Source organism: Erithacus rubecula, assembly GCF_903797595.1.
Source record: "Erithacus rubecula genome assembly, chromosome: 2".
Taxonomy (NCBI): domain Eukaryota; kingdom Metazoa; phylum Chordata; class Aves; order Passeriformes; family Muscicapidae; genus Erithacus; species Erithacus rubecula.
Window position 1 is genome coordinate 79220777 of NC_136685.1, and position 19432 is coordinate 79240208.

The 19432-nt window shown below is 42.7% G+C and overlaps 1 protein-coding gene across 1 annotated transcript; it reads left to right on the forward strand.

The window, feature by feature from the left end:
- Positions 1-15: 15 nt before the first annotated feature.
- On the forward strand, positions 16-18516 carry RSPH9 (radial spoke head component 9). The gene is made up of 5 exons (XM_079298585.1): positions 16-275; positions 377-539; positions 1227-1356; positions 1939-2085; positions 18260-18516. Exons 1-5 carry the CDS (start codon positions 49-51, stop codon positions 18418-18420), a joined length of 828 nt encoding a protein of 275 aa, XP_079154711.1. The 5' UTR covers positions 16-48; the 3' UTR covers positions 18421-18516.
- Positions 18517-19432: the final 916 nt, after the last annotated feature.

The window sequence follows — 19432 nt, forward strand, 5'->3', positions numbered from 1 at the left end:
GGGCGGGCGGCCCGCGGTCTCCCGGCAACGGCGGGGACGCGCAGCGCCATGGAGGCGCAGTCGCTGCCCGCGGCCCTGGCGCTGGTGGCCGGCGGCGGCGCGGGGCTCAGCCCGGAGCGGCGGGCGGCTCTGGGCGCCTCGCTGCCGCTGCTGCAGCGCGACTATCGCTTCGAGCGGGTCTGGTTCTGGGGCTGCATCCAGGGCGTGCGCGGCGCCTACTACATCGCCGAGGGGCTGGGCCCCGACCGCGCCGCGCCCCGCAGCCGCCTGTACAGGTGCGGGGGCCGCCCCGGGGCTGTGGGATCGGGGGGCTGTGCGGCTGCTTCGAGCCCTGATCTTCAAAGGGCTCGGCCTGAGTCGTGCTTGTCGTTGGCAGCCTGAACTGCTTGGACTGGAGCCTCCTGACGCCAGCCACCAAGGAGATGCTGGCACTGGCTGAGCAGGTGAAGGGCCGCTTTCAGGGGGATCCTTCCTTTGAGTACAGCTTGTCTGAGATAAACGCAGAAGCTGCTGCAAGGCTGTTGGAAAGTGGTAAGGAGGTAAATACAGGACAATGCTCTTGAACTCTCTTCACTACATTTGCGCCCCCCCCACTGGACAGGTAGTGGCTTCTCCTCGTTTATAATGAGCAGCATGAGCGTGTGGTGTGGTCAGGCAAAAGATACACAATTTCCTCTTGGTTAGAGCACGCTGCTTATTACACCAAGGTTGCCGTATGGGCTGTTCGCTGAAGAGTTGGATTTGATGATCCTTAGGGGTCCCTTCCAACTCAAAATGTTCTGTAACTCTGTAATCCTCACTGTCATTGTGTAACAACAGCTTCTTGATTGGACTCCTACTTCTGCTTTTGCTGTCAGGCCTCAGAAATAGTAAATATCCCTTCTGCTTTATTATGAAAAACTGGTACAGATCCTCACTGTGGTTTCTGAAGCTTTAATAGTAACTGCAGGTAGCATTCTTTATAAATGAACAGATCAGTCATAAGTAGGGGAATTGAGAGGAAGGAAAGAATAGATGAAGGGATGGATAGTTAGATCTCTAATGAGTCTAAACTGTCTGCTCCTAGCCATGTTTTCTGTCATATCTTAGGAGAGAAATGTCTTTTGAGGTCCTCTTAGTGCCATTAGACTCCAAGATGATGAGTCCCTTGTGTCACCTCAAGTTTATTTTCAGAAATGAACACAGGGAAAGCCCTGCATTTAAAATGTCCCTATTTTTCTTTAAAGCCTGTGATGAAGGAGGAGGCCCGCCTGGTAGCCACAATCGAACTGATAGACAGAGCAGTTGGTATCGTCCCCCGGGGGGCTTTTGTGAAGACTGCTCTTGGGGCTGTGCATGAAAATAGACACTTTGAAGGTAAATTCTGATTGTCTTTTATCAGGATCAACTGTACTTTGATCATAAAGGCTGTAAATTAAAATGACTTTCTCTAACTGATGTTTTGATTTCAGTTGGGGTTTTTTTTGCCTAGATAAGATGAATAGGAAGGAGAGAATCCACTGCCACTAATGTTCAGGTGCATGATTCAACTCTGAAAGGTGGGAAAAGAGTCAGTAATAGTTCTGAATCATTAAGCTGAGTCATTTGTCTGCATAAACTGTAGTTTATGTCCATGTTTAGCAATCACAGATGTAGTGAATTGTCCATTTAAATATAGGATATGACCAAATGAGCACAGAAAGTTGTCCTCAAGTCAGTTCCCACTGGTTTTCTGGGACTGCAGTCAGAATGGTCCACAATGCACAGCACTGGCACGTGCTGACACCTGTTTCTGACAAGCCTTCTGTGGAGTCTATTGGAGAAAGATTGTGGTTCTGTCCTAGATTGTGATTCTAGGCTGTGGGCATTAGAGAAGCAAGGTTATACTCAATAGTGTATCTCGAATGCTACCCTAGTTCATTCATGTATGTATTAATGTTCACCAGTGGCTGTTTGCAGGTCTGTCTTTGGCGGAGGCAAAAAAGTTAAGTTCCTATTTCCATCTCACTGAGCCTGTTAACCTGAAGAATAAAACCCTGCTGGAAAAGGCTGACCTGGACCCATCCATCGACTTCTTAGATTCTCTGGAGCATGATATCCCACAAGGTAAAGGTAGCAAAATCAACAGATGCAATGAAAGGGAAGGCCAGTTTGAGTAGCCTTGGAAACACTGAGGGGACTGATATGGGTTACTGTAGAGGTGGTAGGAGAAGCTTCTGTGAATCCATAAAGGAACTTTCTCCATAAAGGAACTTTCTCCTTTACTAAATATTGTAGCTACTTCCTGATTTATCTAAATTGATGCTTACAGTGGAAAGATGTAAGTGTACCAGGGCTGTCACATCCTCACTACAGGTCTGACCACACTGCCTCAGTGCCATATTCCCTCCTGACTTCTGTAAAACCTGTGACAACTGGTGACCATGTTGGGAGAGATAACTCCATCAGTGATAGAGGGAATTTATGTGGTTTGAAGTATTTCACACCTCTTGTTCCACCCAGGATTTCTGTTCTTTATCTAAATGGGCTCTCATTAACACCAAGCTGATATCTCGGAGAGGCTGAATTCAAATGTTTCTTTGATAAACTGTATTGGAATAGTCTGTACTCTGGCAGGATTATACACCCTGAAAGGAGAAAAAAATACAGGCATACCAGATTGTATCTTCAGTTTATATTCCTGCTGTTCTGCTGGACAGCTGCAAAGATATTTAAAGTCTCTTCCAGGGATCCCTCTGGCAAGATATTTCTCTAAAGAGATGGGAGTGGCTTGTTATTTATTTCTATCTGTTTTTTGCTGATTTGCTGCAATTTTTTTTTTTTTTTTTTTTTTTTTTTTTGTACCAAGTGTTCTCATGTCCTCTGTCTAGGTAGATTCTAGGGAAACAATTCAAACTTAATTTTGTTATTTTCTTCTTGTCCAGGACTAATAGGATAGGATACTGGGTGACCTGTGCCAGACAGAATTGAGTGGATGGACAGTGAATTGCCAGTGTTGTAAATAGCTTTAAAGATTCTCTCTACTTCCCTTCCTCTCTCTTCTTACCTCCTCCTCTCCATCTTCCCTTTGGCAAAAAAAAAAAAAAAAAAAAGAACTGAGAATGTGAGCTCCTGCCTGAATTCTGAACATTTCTGACAGAGCATAAACCACTAAAATCTAAACCACTCTTCAACTTTCTGGGAGTGTCCTTATGCAGTCGTTTTCCAGAGGTGTAGTATGGAGAGACTGCACATTTTTACACCCACACTCATTGAGGCAGCCCTTTTGATTTAAAGAATTGCAAGAGGGATTAGATCCAAGATATCTCCTAAGAAAATTTTAGCTGCAGTTTTGTATGGTAGTTTGTCTTCCTGCTGCTCTCCCCCTTTATTCCTCCCTCCCCCGTGGTCGGGAGACACACCATGTGTTAGACATGAAGATGGAGTTTTGTTAAAGTCTTCAAATCAAATTTGACTTTAGCTGTGTTTTACCTGGTGGCAGATAGAAATTGGGGCTCAACTGTGCCACTCATGATTTTGCCCCTGTGGCAGCCTGATGTCTTTGTAAGCATGAACCTTTACTCCTTTCCTGGGTGGATGTTGCTGTCAGTGTAGATTTCAGTATCCTTTAAAAAGTTGCTTCTGAAAGACTACCTGAGCTAAAATGCAGCTGAGTTCTTCCTAAGAGAAGAGAATATTCATCATGGTGCCTGTGCAGCTCTGCCTGCTCTGTCCTGAGTTCAGGGATGAGGTGAAGGAGGTGAAGGAGGTAAGACAGTAATTGGTTGCAGGATCTACAAGGCATGTATAGCCTCTCTAATTGCATTCTATCACATGCAGATAGGAGCTCTGACATTGAAGAAAGATCAACCCAGCCTCCTTCAACAAGCATTCAGGTTGCCTAAAAGTACTAGTTACTTGTGAAAATGTGGGGGAAAAAAACCAGGACAGACTCAGGTTTTCTACTGATTATATCAGCATGGCTTTGCCAGAGTCACTCCTGGTTGGGAGATACTCAAACTCTGGTTCTCAGATTACTTTCCTTGAGCTCTGACAGTGCATGTTGGTCCTGACAGAGCAGAAAAAGTAGACAGTGCTTTTTCTATTTACTGACTTGTTCAAAGCTCTGGCAAATCTCCTCATTTTGACCCAAAGCTTTTCTTGCCTTTCCTGGTTAGATCCTGTCTTGAATGGTTATTGTCAGAGCAGAAGTAGAAATTCTCAAATTTATTGCATCTAGAATTGTGACTGAAGCTAGAAATGTCTCTTTTCTCAATAAATACATAAGAAGTGATTTGGAGGTAAGTGACATTGGAGTGAAGCTCCCAGCCTGCATTGGCTAAATTCCCTAAGCATCTTAAAAGACCTAAACAACAGAACTGAGAGATTAAGGGCTGATTTTAACCTGTCTAAAAGTAACAACTCTGTTGGAATAGTTTTCTCTATTAATTGGAGACTTAGCATCTGTGATGGCTGTCAAGGGGGTAACTGTCATAAGATATATGGTGTGTCATTATAGGAGAGCAGAGGTGTCTTACAGAATGGAAAGTTGGAGGCAGAGAGAACATTTTATATGACAGCTGAGAGGTGGGAAGAAAGGAAGTTAAAACTGGGTTGAATAAAGGCAACAATGGTAAAAGCAGAGTTTAGTGCAAAATTGGAAAACCTGGAGTTTTGTAACAAAACTGTCTGCCATTCTTATCTTTACCAGTGATATCTGTGGTGTTTGCAGGTTCCAGATTATGACTGTATGTCTATCTATCAGGTTATCTGTGCACTTTAAAAGTTTAGAATATGTTGCTGCTTCTCCTTTAATCATTCTGTCTCTTTTTTCTTGGTGTCTCAGCTCCCACAGGCAAATGGCTGACTTAGCTTTTTTGTTTTAAAAAATGCATTTTTAAAAATTATTCTAGAGAAAAGTGGGAAATGAGAACCTTGTCTTGACAGCATGAACACGGAGGGGTTGTGATAGAGATCTTCTGTCACCACAGTATCAGATGAAATGCTTCATCCTGATCCAAATGGCCAGCTGGCCAGAACGTTGCATGCTGGGATCTGTAGGTTTTGCTGGCCATATGTCTGCATTAAAGATAAGCTTGTTTGCTCTAGTCTAAGCAGACAATCTGCTCATCTTTATGCACAATTACATGTGGCCTTTCAGCTGCTGGCACACTGCCAGCGTTGTCCTTTCTGCTGCATGGAGTTTGGAACCCTGGACATAGTATTTCAGGAACTAAGACTGTGGCAGTTTTACATCTGCTTGTAGATAATGGAATGGCAAAGCAAATAGTAATAATTCCTAGCATGCCTACAGCATTTTCACTTGATGACTTAATGTTGTGAAGATATAAAATAGACAATTTTCAGGCATTGATAATGATGGGGGAAGCAAAAATGGAGGGGGAAGGTTGATTTTACTGTGACCTGGTATCAGATCAGACTATGCCCCATTCTGCAAGGATAAAGAAATGGGATGAGTGAAAGCCTGGGATACTAGTGTAGAATGGAAAGCTTGGAAGAAAGTGAGACAAGGGATGGAGAATTCAGTTCTTTGGCACTTTTAAACTGCAATTCAGAAAAGCAGTAACTTGATTCTGAGGGTTTGTTACAGATTACTGACTCAGATCACTTTGATATGGAGATAAGGGACACCAACAGAACACTGCTAAAAACTTATGTAGGCAGGAAGGTTTGTCTAGATAGGAAAAGATATGAGTGGAAATAGGATTTATATGAGAAGACTTTCTTCAAAAGCCATGACCCCAAATCAGTAAATAGTTGCCTTCGGCTGAAAACCTACCACAGTTCACTTGTAGATTAAGAGTAGAAATTAGAATAAAAGAAGACATATTAAAGGAAATGTAGAAGGTTTGGAATGATTAATGATTGATATAAATTGGAATTTATAATGAGTAGAGAATGACAAAGGGAGCCAGAATAACTGGCTGCCATGGAGTAGTCTGTGACAACAGTGAGGCAGATTTTTTTAAACCATATTGAGAAGAAAAGAAAGCATAGTAAAGGTACTGGAAACTGTCATTAAATGGTGATGGCAAAAAGGCTGATAAGCATGTGGAAGGGCAGAAGAGCTCAATTTTTTTCTGCTTTCTTTTCGGAAAAAATATGAACTTGCATCAAGCAAAGACAATAAAATACTGTTTCAGACAGTTTTCAGACTGTTTGCTAAGGGAGGGTAGAGTTAAAAAACATCTACTATGGATCAAAAACATTAAAATGGCAGAGTCAGATAAGTTACTTCTGAAATCATTATCTCAAGAGACTTGTGGCATAAGAATCTTTAATAAATCCCAGCATTGCATAATTATTCCCCTAATTTTTATCTTCCTAAGCAGTTGTGATTCAGAATTCACTGTATGGGTGTATTTCTGGGAGAGGTCAGAAAGGGACCAATGCCAATATTTGTATTCTTCAACTTATTTATAAATAATCTAAAAGTATGGGGTTGGTGGAGAGACAAATAATGACAAGGGCAAGATGGATACAGAGATCTGGAAAACTGGGCTTACTTAAATACAGTACATTCTGATGTACCTACCTGCAAAGTCACATGAGGAAAGTAAGGACTCTAAGTCAGACTTTGAGAATTGTATTCTAGAAACTGTGGCTCTGAAAGGAAAACCAGGCACAACCCACTGAACATCAGCTCCCAGGCTGGTCCTGAGACTTAAAAGGGTAACTTGATCTGCAGATACATAAACAAGGGTGTAGCAACTAGGAACTGAGGGGTGACTTTACTTTTGCATATACTGTTAGTGGAATCATAACTGGATTACTGCACATTGCAAAACTGGAGAATTGCAGGAAAAGAAGTCACAAAATGATTCAAGGGCTGGTGAGAGACATAAACAGTTTGATCTGTTTATCTTGAGGAAAAGCCCGTGAGAATGGCTGTATTACACTGTGTAAATACTCCGTGGAGTTTAAGCATTAGGTACTGAAGATCTATTTATTACAGCAGAGAAAGTCATAACAGGAATCAGCAGCTAAAACTTATAGCCAGAACTAAAATGAACAATGAGATACAATTTCTAAGATTGAAAAGCTAGCAAGGGTAATGGATGAGCCTTGTGTCGCATCTTAACATCATGCTGGATGTCTTCCTGGGAATTGTGTTTCAGTCAAATGCAAAGACAAGTTGATAGTCCCAGACATGTGTAAGTGACTTCAGTTTAATGGCAGTGGTATGAAGGAGTCCAGATTCCTGGTCTGCCTGGCCATAAACTTGAGGACAGCCATGGAGGGTGATGTTCAGCTTGGACTTCTTCATTGTCAGTGACAGTAAAACAAAGGTGACAATGGGTTCCAAGTGCAAGTCAGCTCATTTCAGCTGGTATTGCTTTATGAACTGTGATATGTGAGGGCCCAAAAGAGGACTGAGGAGATTCCTGATTTACTGCTATTGTGGATTGTTACTGCTGGGAGAGATTTTATAGCATCAGTCCAAATGGGTATACAGTGGCAGGGTGAATCAGTGAGTCTCGTCCACTTACCGTTTCAAGATGAAGATAGGGTAGTAGAAGTGCCTCAACAGAAGATCATTTCAACTCCTTTACCATTTGTCTGTGGAGGAAGTGAAAGCCACTTGGATTGTAGCTCTATTTCTTCACCTGAAAGTGCAGTGGTTTTGGAGTACTCCTTACACAGCATTACAGACAAAGGGATTTGTGGCCATTTCTTTGGCTGAAAACTTTGAGCACGAGCTTTTCTGTAAGCTAGCTGAACAGTAGCCTCAGTTAGAACACTAACCTCCTGTCATCTGAGCTTCATTAGCACAGTCTTTATCGGTTTAGCAAAAGCTGTTGCCTAATGGGTCCTTGAAGATGGAGGGGCTGCATTTCTAAGTAGGAGACAGTTTCCGTGGCTGCTCTCAAGGGCCATTTTGGAAGCCCCATCATGGCTGTCCCAATAGTCAGGGTGCAGGAAGGAAGAAGGCCAGGAGGCATGACCCTGCTTTATCTCCATACATTAACACAGCTAATTAACTTGCTTTCCATCACCCTTCCCCCTCCCTCCTCCCTCCAAGGCGATTAATCCCCTATCAGCCTCGGTCTCCAGCCATTTGAAGAGTCTGTGTCTGCAGAGGTATTTACAGCCCCCAGCCAGCCACCAGAGGCGAGGGCCCTTTATCAGGGCTCTAAGACAAATGGCTGCCTATCTCCCTAGTGGCCTTGCAAAATCCAGCGAAGTGCTATGCTGTGCTGGCCACCTACTTTCACCCAGCCTCCCTTCTCCACTAACATTTCACAGATGTGACCTGAGCCCTCCCCTTTCATTGCTTAACAATAAGCAGCACCTCCCCAGCTCTGTGAAAGCCGAGAGCAAGAGCACTTTACTCCTTAGCCTGCCAAGAGCCACACGGGGACAGGGCTTTTCAAGCTGTCTCACTGAAATCCAAACTAAAAGACTCATAATAAATGAGAGGGCAGTACTTCATATTTGCAAGGATAAAAAGAGGTAGCAAAAATGTACACTGAAATACCTCGCATGGCTCACAGCTCTCCTCATTCCTCATTAGGAGATGTGATCCCTAGGCTTGGTGAATGCATGATACTGAGCTACAGAATCCCATGGAGTTACCTGACATTAATACCAGTAGTTTTGACAAACAAGCTTTAGAATACAGTGTTAGTGAATGAGAAAACCAGATGAGTGTGCATCAGAGCAGTAGGATTTCTGACCTGAAAACTGAACCCAGTAGCTGGCTTAATGGGTTGTTAGTAAAAGCATTGGTACCTGAATTTCTCTGTTCAAACTAAAGTCAGCAATGCCCAGAAATAATTCCAGGATAACTTTAGCTGCTGCCTTCCAGCAGGGTGCACTATGGTGCCAGCATTGTCAGTGCTGAGCACAGAAAAAGAAACCATGGAAAAGTAAAATGAAAAAGAAAATCATCAAGACCAGCATAAAATCAAGGAAAAGGTATATCCTAAGTTTCCCAGACTGTGTCTGGAACTGTCCTCCTGAACTGTAGGTATAGAGAAGATATTCTCTCCCTTTCAAGCTTAGCCAATTTCTGGAATGGTCACTAGGCTTTTCAATGGCTGTCTCAGCATTTGTAGAGATAACATGCTTGTGGAATGGACATATATGATATATAATGTTAAGATGTTATAAATTTTAAGAATTTAACATTCTTAAAAAGTAGGGTCACTCTTAATTTTTGCCAGTGATGTGTAGAGGCTGTTAAGACCATTCTTGCACAGACCCAAGAAAGTTGCCTGGGAGCAAGACAGGATGCTGTCCCTCCTACAAGCTGGGGTGCTGCCAGCTCAGGAGTTCAAGATCAGACTGGAACCTCTCATGTGGCAGCATGGTAGGAGGACTCCTGAGCCAGCTAGTATTAGACTGGCTGATCATGGTCTGCTTTGATTACTGGAAAGGAGCCTGTTTTCCTTGGGCTTTGTATCTATGGGTAATAAAGCAGCATATTCACTGCTTTTGGGTCCTGGGTCTGTATCACCTCAGGGTATTGTTTAGTCAGACCTTGGATGAGTTTATACTGGAACAGGGCTGCTCATCAACTGAAAGCTGTGGTGGAGTCCTTCTTCCTCCAGACTGCTGTAGGGAAAGAATGAGGACAGAAGCAGAATCTTTCTGGGTTGAAAAGGGTTTTATTTAAAGGGTTTTTTTTCTCCTCAGTGAAAGAAATTATGACCCACCCTATCTCCATTTAAGTTTCTGGTTCCTTGTACATGAAAAGGAGATGAACTTCTTGTTAATATGATGGGAAATGCTGATAAAGCCTTATAGAACCAGAAGCTGCAGGTTTATCACTACATCAGTCAGCCTTGGCCTAACATTTTTTCTAGGAAATTATGAAAAATTACTTGGGGAAATCCTAGGACAGTTTGTATGCTGCTGAAGTCAGAATGAGGTCAGCTTTTGCTAGGAGTGATCTGCTTCTGAAGGGACCCCAAGGAGTGGCAACTCCTGCCTGTGCAGTCATTGGCATTGGTGCCAGCCCTGCCATATAGCTTTGTTTTGCTGTTTGCTGCCCATTTGGCCACAGAGCTTTTGAAAGGAGGAAGCCAATGGCATTATCTTGTTTTACTGCACACAAATATCATATGGATTAAAATTCTGCATGCTGAAGGGGTGTGTGGCAGTGTGTAAAGGGGAAAGGACAAGGGACAATTAATCTTTGGGTATATTTGTACAGCAGTTACACTGAGCAGAACAGCTAGACTATCACAGGCATTAAAAGATGCTTAGCCTTGAGTGTTCAGATTTAGCACTGCACTGTGCTGTGTGGAAATGCTCAGTGTGACACTATTCTCAGAAACTGGTAAACTCTTTGGGTAATTTGGTCCAGAATTCATATCTAGTTTAGTACAAAAACATCAACAGTTTATAATCTGTGCCAACTGTTCTTCATCCCAAGGTCTTTTAACTAGCCTTGCTAATTTGATGATGAGGTAAGAACTACAACTGGGGGACTGACAGAGCTTGTGGACTTGCCCCTCCTGCAGGAGAGCAAACTGGATGTGGTATAAGCATTTGGTGGGTTTTTAATCCCAGCATCGACTCCTTTGTGTTTTCTCAGAATTCAGAGATCAATGTGAGGTTCTTTGCCCCTAATCCAGCCCCTGTTCATCATTATCACCTCCTCAAAGTGGCCAGTGTTTTGTTACCAGGAGAGGAAAAATCTTACAAGGTGGCCATAATCTCCTCTGAGAGTCAGACAGATATTCTCCCGTGGGTAAGAAAGTGACAGTGACCAAAAGCTCTAGGGGAAGCAGGCTAGAACAAAGCTGCCCATTGCATCCTTTCATCAAACTGTTAATCTTTCTTTCAAAGACATCACATTTGTTTGGTGACAAAAGCCCCAAAGAAGCTGAATTGAGCCTGAAATCCTGTAGCAAGATTTAGAGGAAGCGTCTTTCATTCAGAGCAGGGAGGGGCGAGAGACTCCTTTTTCTTCCTACCAACCAATGGGCTCAGAGAAACCCACGAAGGTGACGGATTAATGCAGGGGCTCCCCAGGTAGATGCTACGTGACTCCTGGCACGCTCCTAAAACGTTTCCACAGCGACCAGCTGAACAAGAAATATGGAGTGTGATGAGATCCAGCATAAACTTGTGCTTTGGAAGGAGGTGATTTGCCACTCTGAGAGATTTCTAAATTTACTACAGAAAACCCACGATTCAGTGATCTGTACTGTAGTCAGAATACAAATAGTATGGATTTTAATCAGTTTTTCCTACTCCTTATAAGTTTTGATTGCATATGGTCTTGCTGTTTCCTCTAGTGCACAGCTTCATTCCAAGTCTTTATTCCAATGCTTTCTGTGCAGTCTGCATCTTTCTCTTAATTAGAATATTTTTGTTTTGTTTTGTTTTGTTTTATCAGGTGGATTTAGGAGTAAAGGGCAAACTAACAGGGCTGTAAGGGAGGCTCTAATTTGTAGTGTGTTACTTCAGTGCAAGCTTTTTCAGTTCTTCCCATCCTCTGGTGCTCATTTATTTCTGCGTATTGTCCCTTCTTTTGTGTTGGCATTGCTGGCTGTGCAGATTCCAGCTGGAAAAATAATGTTATTTCTGCCTAATATATTTTTCAGTTCAACCCCAACCTGACTCACTAAGCAGTAAATAAACACTTTTGTGGTCTCTATGATGGAAGAATGATGAGGGCGGGAATAAGGGTTTAAGGGCAGAGGCTGCTTCAGTTGGATTAGGCAATACTGCTGTCGGATGTCTGAGTATGGCCTAAATTTCATTTTAACTTGAGGTACCTAAATACCATGAATCTGGGACAGCACTGCAATCCTGAGTCTTCCTTGTCAGCAGGAAATTCTTCATGTGTAAATAAAAGACCTGGGCCTGTTGAAATCATTTCTACTGCAGAGACATCCCCAGTGGGAGAGAATAATTGAGAGGAAAAGACTCTAAAGTATGACCATTTTACTTTGGGGTTTGGGCATGGTGGTATTTGTGTGTCAAGGACACGGCAGGCATTAGGACCATGCAAGAGCTGCTTGGCAGCATCTGACTGTAAGCTGTGCTTTCCTGGCTCTGGAGGCTTTTAAAAATAGTACACAACCTGCAACCAGCCTGTGTTTTTATTTAATTATTATTAAATAGTTATATGGGGAATTGGAAATATTGACAGCAGTGTTAACATATGGGGTGCAGGTGGTGTGTCAAGCAAATGGAAGAGATTTAGTTTGCAGCCAGTAAGTGGCACGAAGGAGTTTGGGCCCCACATAGGACTGTTTGGATGTGTCCTTATGGCTGGTAGGCTGTGTGTGAAATGTCCGTGTGGCACAATTTATTGAGAGCCAAAGCATGGTGACCTTTACTTACAGCTGCTCTGGTTTGCAATTTGTCTTTGTTCCCTACAGACAACAAATTAGAAGTAGGAAGCTCTTCCCAGTGTAGGATTTTCTGTTGGAGGGAAATGGAAGCCAAATCCCATGGGTGTAGTGAAGCTTTGTCAGCTCTAAGTGCTTGGGGTCATGCAGCCAAGCAGTGGCTGCTTTTGCAGAGGAAAATGGTTATGTTGCCCCTCTCTGGGTGTTAATATTTGTCCTGTAACTCCATACTTGACTCTCACTCAGGATTAACTGCAGCAATAGATGTTGTAACCTGCTCTTGTGGCAGCATAATGTGTTAATGGTAAGTGCAACCACACTGTGGCTGCTTTTCCCTTGAGACATTTCCTCCTTTGAAGAGGAATTGATAATGTCACTTTTATGACCCCCTGTGAGCTTTCGTGACATGGAGCCTCTCTATCAGGCTGTCTAGCTCTTAAAGCTGTTTCTTCTCAAGCTTGCACTGAAATGAGGCATTGCTGAATCACCTCCAAAGCAGCAGTGTTATGAGAGGTCATACTGCAAGTGGACCAGTTACAGCAGGAAAGTTCTTCTGCAAACAGCCCTCTTAAAAGGGTTTTGTTTAAAAGCTCGTGTCTCACGCACCCTATTGCTTCTGTGGATTACAAGATTCAGCCCATAGCCGAGGCAGACATGGGGGATGAGACAGGGATTTCTATTGGCGACTGCAAAGGAAGAAGAAGCTGAGAAGGAGGTTGACTTTTGAAATTCAGCCCTGGTGTTCTGGCAGCTGTTGAAGGGCCATAAAAAAGGCAGTGGTTTAACACTGGGTGAGCATCAGGATCTTCAAAGCACTTTCTTGTTTGGGAAAGATGTAAGGAACTCCTCAGAATTCCTGCCTGTGTTTGGAGGGTGGAGGCTGCAGCCTGATCCAAAGAGGGAATAGGAAGCTCCAGATCTTCATCCAGCGGATACTTTTCCCATGCTCTTTCCTCCCACACAGCAGCTCCCTCCCTTCCCTTCTGGAGCAGCAACAGGCAATAGTTTCAGCACAGACAGTGCTTGGCTTTCTTAAATTTGCTGGGTGCAGCTTAAAAATTAACTTGCTCATTTAAGAAACGTATTTTGAACTTTGGGAACCTCACCAGAACAGTGTTACTGGTAGGAATCTCTTGTGTGAGAGCAATGACCAGCACCTCAGCGAGCTTTACGTGATGAGTGAAGTTAACTCTGCTGCCTGATGTAGAGACAGCACACACAGAGATACAAGTTAAAATCAGTATTTAAGTCTAGGAAATCCAACCTTAACTTGCTGTCTCCTGGTTCTAGTTGTATTCCCTCCAAAGCAAATAATAATATTTTAAAGTATTTTTTCTTGACAATTTTTATCTAGGAATCTTGTTATACCTTACAGACTGATGCTTTGAGCTTCCCAGTCACTCAGTAAAGAGACATATTGTCTGACACAGGGACTGCCATGGAATATTCTCAGCCAGTGATGGAACGGATTTGGACCCAGCAACCCACTTCTGCATTTTTATAGTAATACAGACCTGAAGCTATCTATGCAATGGTTTTACCCCAAAACCCATCTGTAATAGCACAGAAGTTCAAAAAACAAAGGAGAGAAAAAGAAAAAAAAATTTGAAAGTAGTGTTTCGTTTTCATAGTTCTCATTCTTTTTTATATTGCATTATTAAATGCATTTCTAAGACTTTCTCTTAAGGAAGAAAAGGTGGCATATTAATTTTAAGCTATTATTGCATACTGTTCATGAGCTACTCTTTAAACTACTTCTAGTGTGATTTACTACATCAATATTTCAAACTCCTACAAGAAAGGTGGGCCTTCCACCCCAAAAAAGCATTGTTTGAATATTGTGAGATTTGAGCTGTGATAGAGCACAAGTGTCCTCTATCTTCCAGAGAGAACGACTTCCTCCATGTCTCACAAGTTCAAATTTTGTTTTATTTACCATTTCCTCTAATAGTGGTGATGTGGTGAGGTATGAATAAAAAAAAAGTAATGAGATAATGGGTTCTAATTTTTTTCCTTTATGAAAAAGTCGAAAGAACCCAGAGAGGTTCCAGAACTTTAATGTAGTCTCTTCTTAAAAGAGACACCAGCACTGTGCATCAAATGCAGTTTCTGAATGGGCTTTTTGTGTTGCAAAATCCAGTCTGGAAAAGTATATTGAAAAAAATCACCTTTGATGATTAGGTTAGAAAAATGTCTCTAGTAGAAGGTGGAAGGTGGCAGTGCTGCTACTCTTTGGCTCTGAAAAATAACGAGCAGCTCTAGGATTAATCATCATTCTGGCTGAAAACAGGATGCCAGTGAAAATGACATTACAGTTCCAGACAGCTTCTTGTAATTTTTTCCTGTTCTCAACCTATGTTGTGTCGGGGTCCAGATGGGATTGCCCTTACGTAACCTGCTTGTTTTTGTTCAGGCCCTTGTTTCACATGAAGGCTTATGCAGCATCAGCAAAACTTTACTGTTCATATTTGTGTAGAACTACATGCAGGATGAAGGGCCAGAGAAGAGCTGGAAATTACAACAATAATTAATATTCACCAAAGGTCTCACATTTATGAAATGACAAATTCAAGCCCTTTGAGAGTTGGCAGCTTGAACAGATGATAGGGAAATGCAGAAACTGCATATCACAGCCTTCAGTGATGTAGCGTGAAAGTGACTGGAGCCATCTTCAATTATACCTGTCCATTTCTGCCAGGCATGAAGGTGCATGGGAAGTTCTTTTGATCAGTGGAGTTAACTGCTAATGAATACTCTGCTGATATTGATAAGCCTGCGTGTCACTGGGTAAATGTTCTGAGGAGATCATGGATCCATGTACTCTATTGCCCCAGAGCACAGATATGGGGATTTAATTATGTTTAACTTGATTTACTCTACCTCCTCTGTTAATTTATCCAACAAAGAGATGCCTAAATCCAGATATAGTTCCTAAGAGCATTAAAAATCCTGTTTTCCCTCTTACCTTTCCCAGTTGTCATGCTCCAGGCATTTCTTTTTGTTCTGTGTAAATGGTTTGAGGCAGAGGCTTCATCTGTGTAGGTGAACATATATAAACAAGCTATCACAAGTACCCAGCTTGTTAGATGCTTCCAGTATGTTGGGAGGCATTAACTAATTAGATAATCCCTAAAGGTTTTCACCACCCAGCAAGGCAAGGCATAGTCCTGGTCTTGACAGACTTGCCTCTCAGAGGACTGGTGCTAAATCAAAGACAATGAGAGTTCCTCATTATCTTTTTGTCACAGAAACTTTTCAAAAAGTTTATGGCATATAGTCATGCCCTTCCCCACGAACCAGTGTGTAAAGCTGCAGCAAGTACCACCAGTATTTGGAGGAAATACTTGCAGATAATTTCTACAAATTCAAGCTGAAGAACCTTGTGTTGGGAGCAATCATTCAAAGGAGAAATTGAGAGTTACTTGTCACTATTATATTCAGACCTATTTGCCTGATACTTGTTGATCAACATTCCTGTGCATGGTCATGCTACTTTCACTAGCAAATGCAGAAAACTTTTAGAGACAAAGTTCAAGAAACTGAAAGCTTGTTTTTTGACAGCAAATGGCTGTAGTGCTTCAGTCACTGGATGATCTGCCTTGTAGTGAAGTGTTCCTCATCAAAGTTTCCATGTTATCCAAGCAGTGAAATTTTTTAGGAACACACAGATCCCCTCGGTCAGAACTTGTAATCTCTGTGCCTGAACCATAATATAAGCATTTTTACTCCAGTTATGAAAAAATTCCAGTCCAGTTTGTGTCCATGAGTGGCAGTGGAGAGACTGGATGGGAGATTGGGGTTGCCTTGTATGTGAAACCACTGCTTGTGAAGATACTAGCTCATGTTGTACGTAGGACTTGTGTAAAAAATGTCACAGTGCAAGGAAGGTGAAAAGATGGCACACACCTGTATTGACCATCCGATATTAAGTAGTGCTCTGCTTTACTGCAACCCCAGTTGCTTGTTTTTAGTGGAAATATGGAGAAGAGTCAGAAGGAAGTTCTCCAAAGCAGAAATCTCCTGAAAAACACTGTGAATGTCTGTTTTGTACTTCTGTGCAGCAGCTCAAGTAAGCCTGTCAGAAAGGTGGTAGGTATTCTTGCAGTTCACTGAGTTCCACATTTGCACATGACTGAAGAGGGTACTTTGAAAGGTAACAGATCAGAGATGACACAAGACTTGTGTATAAAAAACATATGGAACTTGCTACTGAAGGAGGCAGAGGGAACAGTGGTGTCCAAGAAACTTCTGAGACGTACAGAAATACAAAGTGAAGATTTAGATAACAGGTGAGCGGCACAACTCACAACACCTGATTTTACAGGGTTTTGAATGGTATTGTTCCTGATTCTGCAGCCACCACATAAACATTTCCCCTCAACTTCCCTCCTTTCCTCAGCTACTGTAGTTTGCCATGACCAGCACATGAGAGAACATCTACTGTGAGGGAGCACGCAGGAGCCCAAGGCTGCACAAACACGGATTGCCCAGCTAGCTGCTGCCTCGTGGCTGCCAGGCAGGCCTGACAGCCTGTGCTTCCTTGCAGCTGCTGGCAGACCAAAGCTCCAGGAGCTGAAGTCAGCCCTTGGGCGACATCCCAGGGAGACCTGCTGTAGGAACCTGGGGTGTTAAAGCCCTTCAGCCCTTTGTCGAATGTGACTAAAATTGGCCAAGAGTCACTGGTGAGTGGGAGCAGGAGGACAGGCAGCTGACAGCAATCAGAGAAGCCCTTCCCCAGGCTAACCGTGACATGAGTAAGCATGAATCATAGCATAAATTGATGAGCTTAAAATTAATGAGCCTAAAATTATCTACAAAGATGAATACTGCCTAAATGGCCCAACACATTATGTGCTTTCTGCTTATTCTGGAATTGGCTTTGGATACAGATAGGCTGACTGCTTGACTCTAGGCCAGTGGTAGCCTGACAGTTCCAACCATTTTTTTTTAATTTGGGCCTGCTCTTTTTTTTTTTTTAGATGGAGATTCAGCAGGAACCTTCTTCTGTACATTGTAGCTTCTAGGCATTACTGATTTGGTGCTGAAGCTGGTATTTTCTTCTCCTGGCAGCTCCCTGCCCTCCGGCATTGAATCCAAGCTGATGCTTCAGCCCCCTCCCTCTGGCACAATTCCCAAGCTGTCATGTCAGATGCAAAATAAATACTCAGAGGCTCTGAGCTCTTTGCATCCAGAAGAAACTGCATTTTCACACTGGCTCTGAACCTCTTCTGTGGAGCCAAAACAAAATTAATGTGGAAACTAATCCCTTTGCCCCTACCACGCATATCCTCTTCAACAGTGGAGCCAAGAAAGACTGAAAAGAATTAACCTTTTCCATAAATTTCTCAGATAGGAAATACCCTACTTTTAATTTTCTCTTTTTTTTTTTTTTTTTTTCCCAGTTGCTGCATCAGAGAAACTAATCTTCCCTGAAGGAGGAAAGCACCTTCTTTCTATTCCCACTACTAATGCTAGTTTATTTTTAGGACAACTTTCATACCTATGCAGGATTGCTATAGCTCATCTAGGCTCTCTGTAGCTATTAGCTACATCAAGTAGGTGGCAGAGCTTGTTGGAGTAACTGCTGCCCACTCAGAAACAGCCAAGAATAGCTGCAGCCTCTCCTGGGGATCAGCTCTACCAGTCTGGAGCTTGAGGGTCCCTTCCTGTGACGCATGTGACATTACCACCATAGCCGTGGGAATATGCTACTATGTGAACCCAGACACACATCTGGAAAGGAGGGCAGCCTGCAGTGCTGAACTGACAAAAAGAAAACAGGGCATTGAGGTTTATGTTCTCCCCGACTTCCCTCCTTTCAGGCATCACAAATTCCAGTGCAGCCTTGCGCCCTGTTAACTGCTCGGACAGAACCCATGGCAGCCCTTCTCTCAGCTTAGGATAGCTTGCTGCAGGAACACTGCCTCTTTCTCTTTTCCAGCGACTGACTTGCACATCTTTTCACACAGGCTCCTGGAGTATCCAGCTGGAGAAGGGAGGCACTGTGGTGGTGCTGCGGAGCCTGCTGTGGCTGGGACTGACATTCTACCATGTCCCAATGACCAAGCAATTCGGCTACGTCTACTTTGGCACAGGTGAGAAGAATCTGGATCTGCCCTTCATGCTGTGACTCTTCTGTCCGTTCTTTTCAAGAACTAGAAAAGATCTAGATTTTATACTTAGGAAATTTTGTTTACTGCTTGTTCTAATAAAAATGTGAAACCTCTGCACTTTGAGCAGGATTCTTTAGTGCCTGGATGCTGGCCCTGATTCCTTCTCCTAGGACTTCATTGTATGCAATCCTTCCCCAATTCCAGATTGAATTCAGAGAATCACAGAATACTCTGAGTTGGAAGGGATCCACAAGGTTCATCGAGTCCAGCTCTTAAGTGAATTGGGATAGAACACAACCTTGGTGTTATTAGCACCAAGTCCTACCTGTAATGTGTCACTGTGGATCCTTTAGATAGTAATAAATGGCATTTTCTTCCCTGACAGGCAAGCTCTAGGTCAGAAATCAAACCTAGGCCATCTGTCTGATTACAAAAGCACCTTGCTTACACAAGAACTAATTTGGAAACATGAATGAATACCTGCTGTCACCTATGAATGACAAAAGCAGAGGGAGTCAGAATAAAAAGCTGATGTATACTGCAAGAGATCTGTACTAAACCCTGAACTCTAGAAAGGCATATTGAAGAGAATATTTTGCTTTTCAGATATTAAAATTTCAACAATATTAGAGGGGTTGTTCCAGCTCATGTAATTAAATTGTAAGAAAAAAATAGCTGTGGGCATCTCCTGGTCTTGAAAAGTGTGCTTATTTAGGTTCATCTCAAGATAATGGTTTAATCCAGTGACTTTTCCATTAGCAAAGCTGACTGAGCAGGACTACCTGAGCTAGAAGACAGAGTAACTTCTGTATGTATAAGAATAAAGAAAAATATTTTCCTTTCTGAGGGGCTGTAGCTTTCAAAGCTTTATAAAACAGAGACAGTCAGCCAGAGATTTTATCTCAGTATGGTAATGAAGACTTGGCTCTGTCTCTCAAAGCAAAAGGTCTTGGCCAGCTTGAGGGGCTGAATCTAGGGCTTTCATTTGACAATATAAGGCTAAAAAGAACCATTTAAATCTAATTTGAT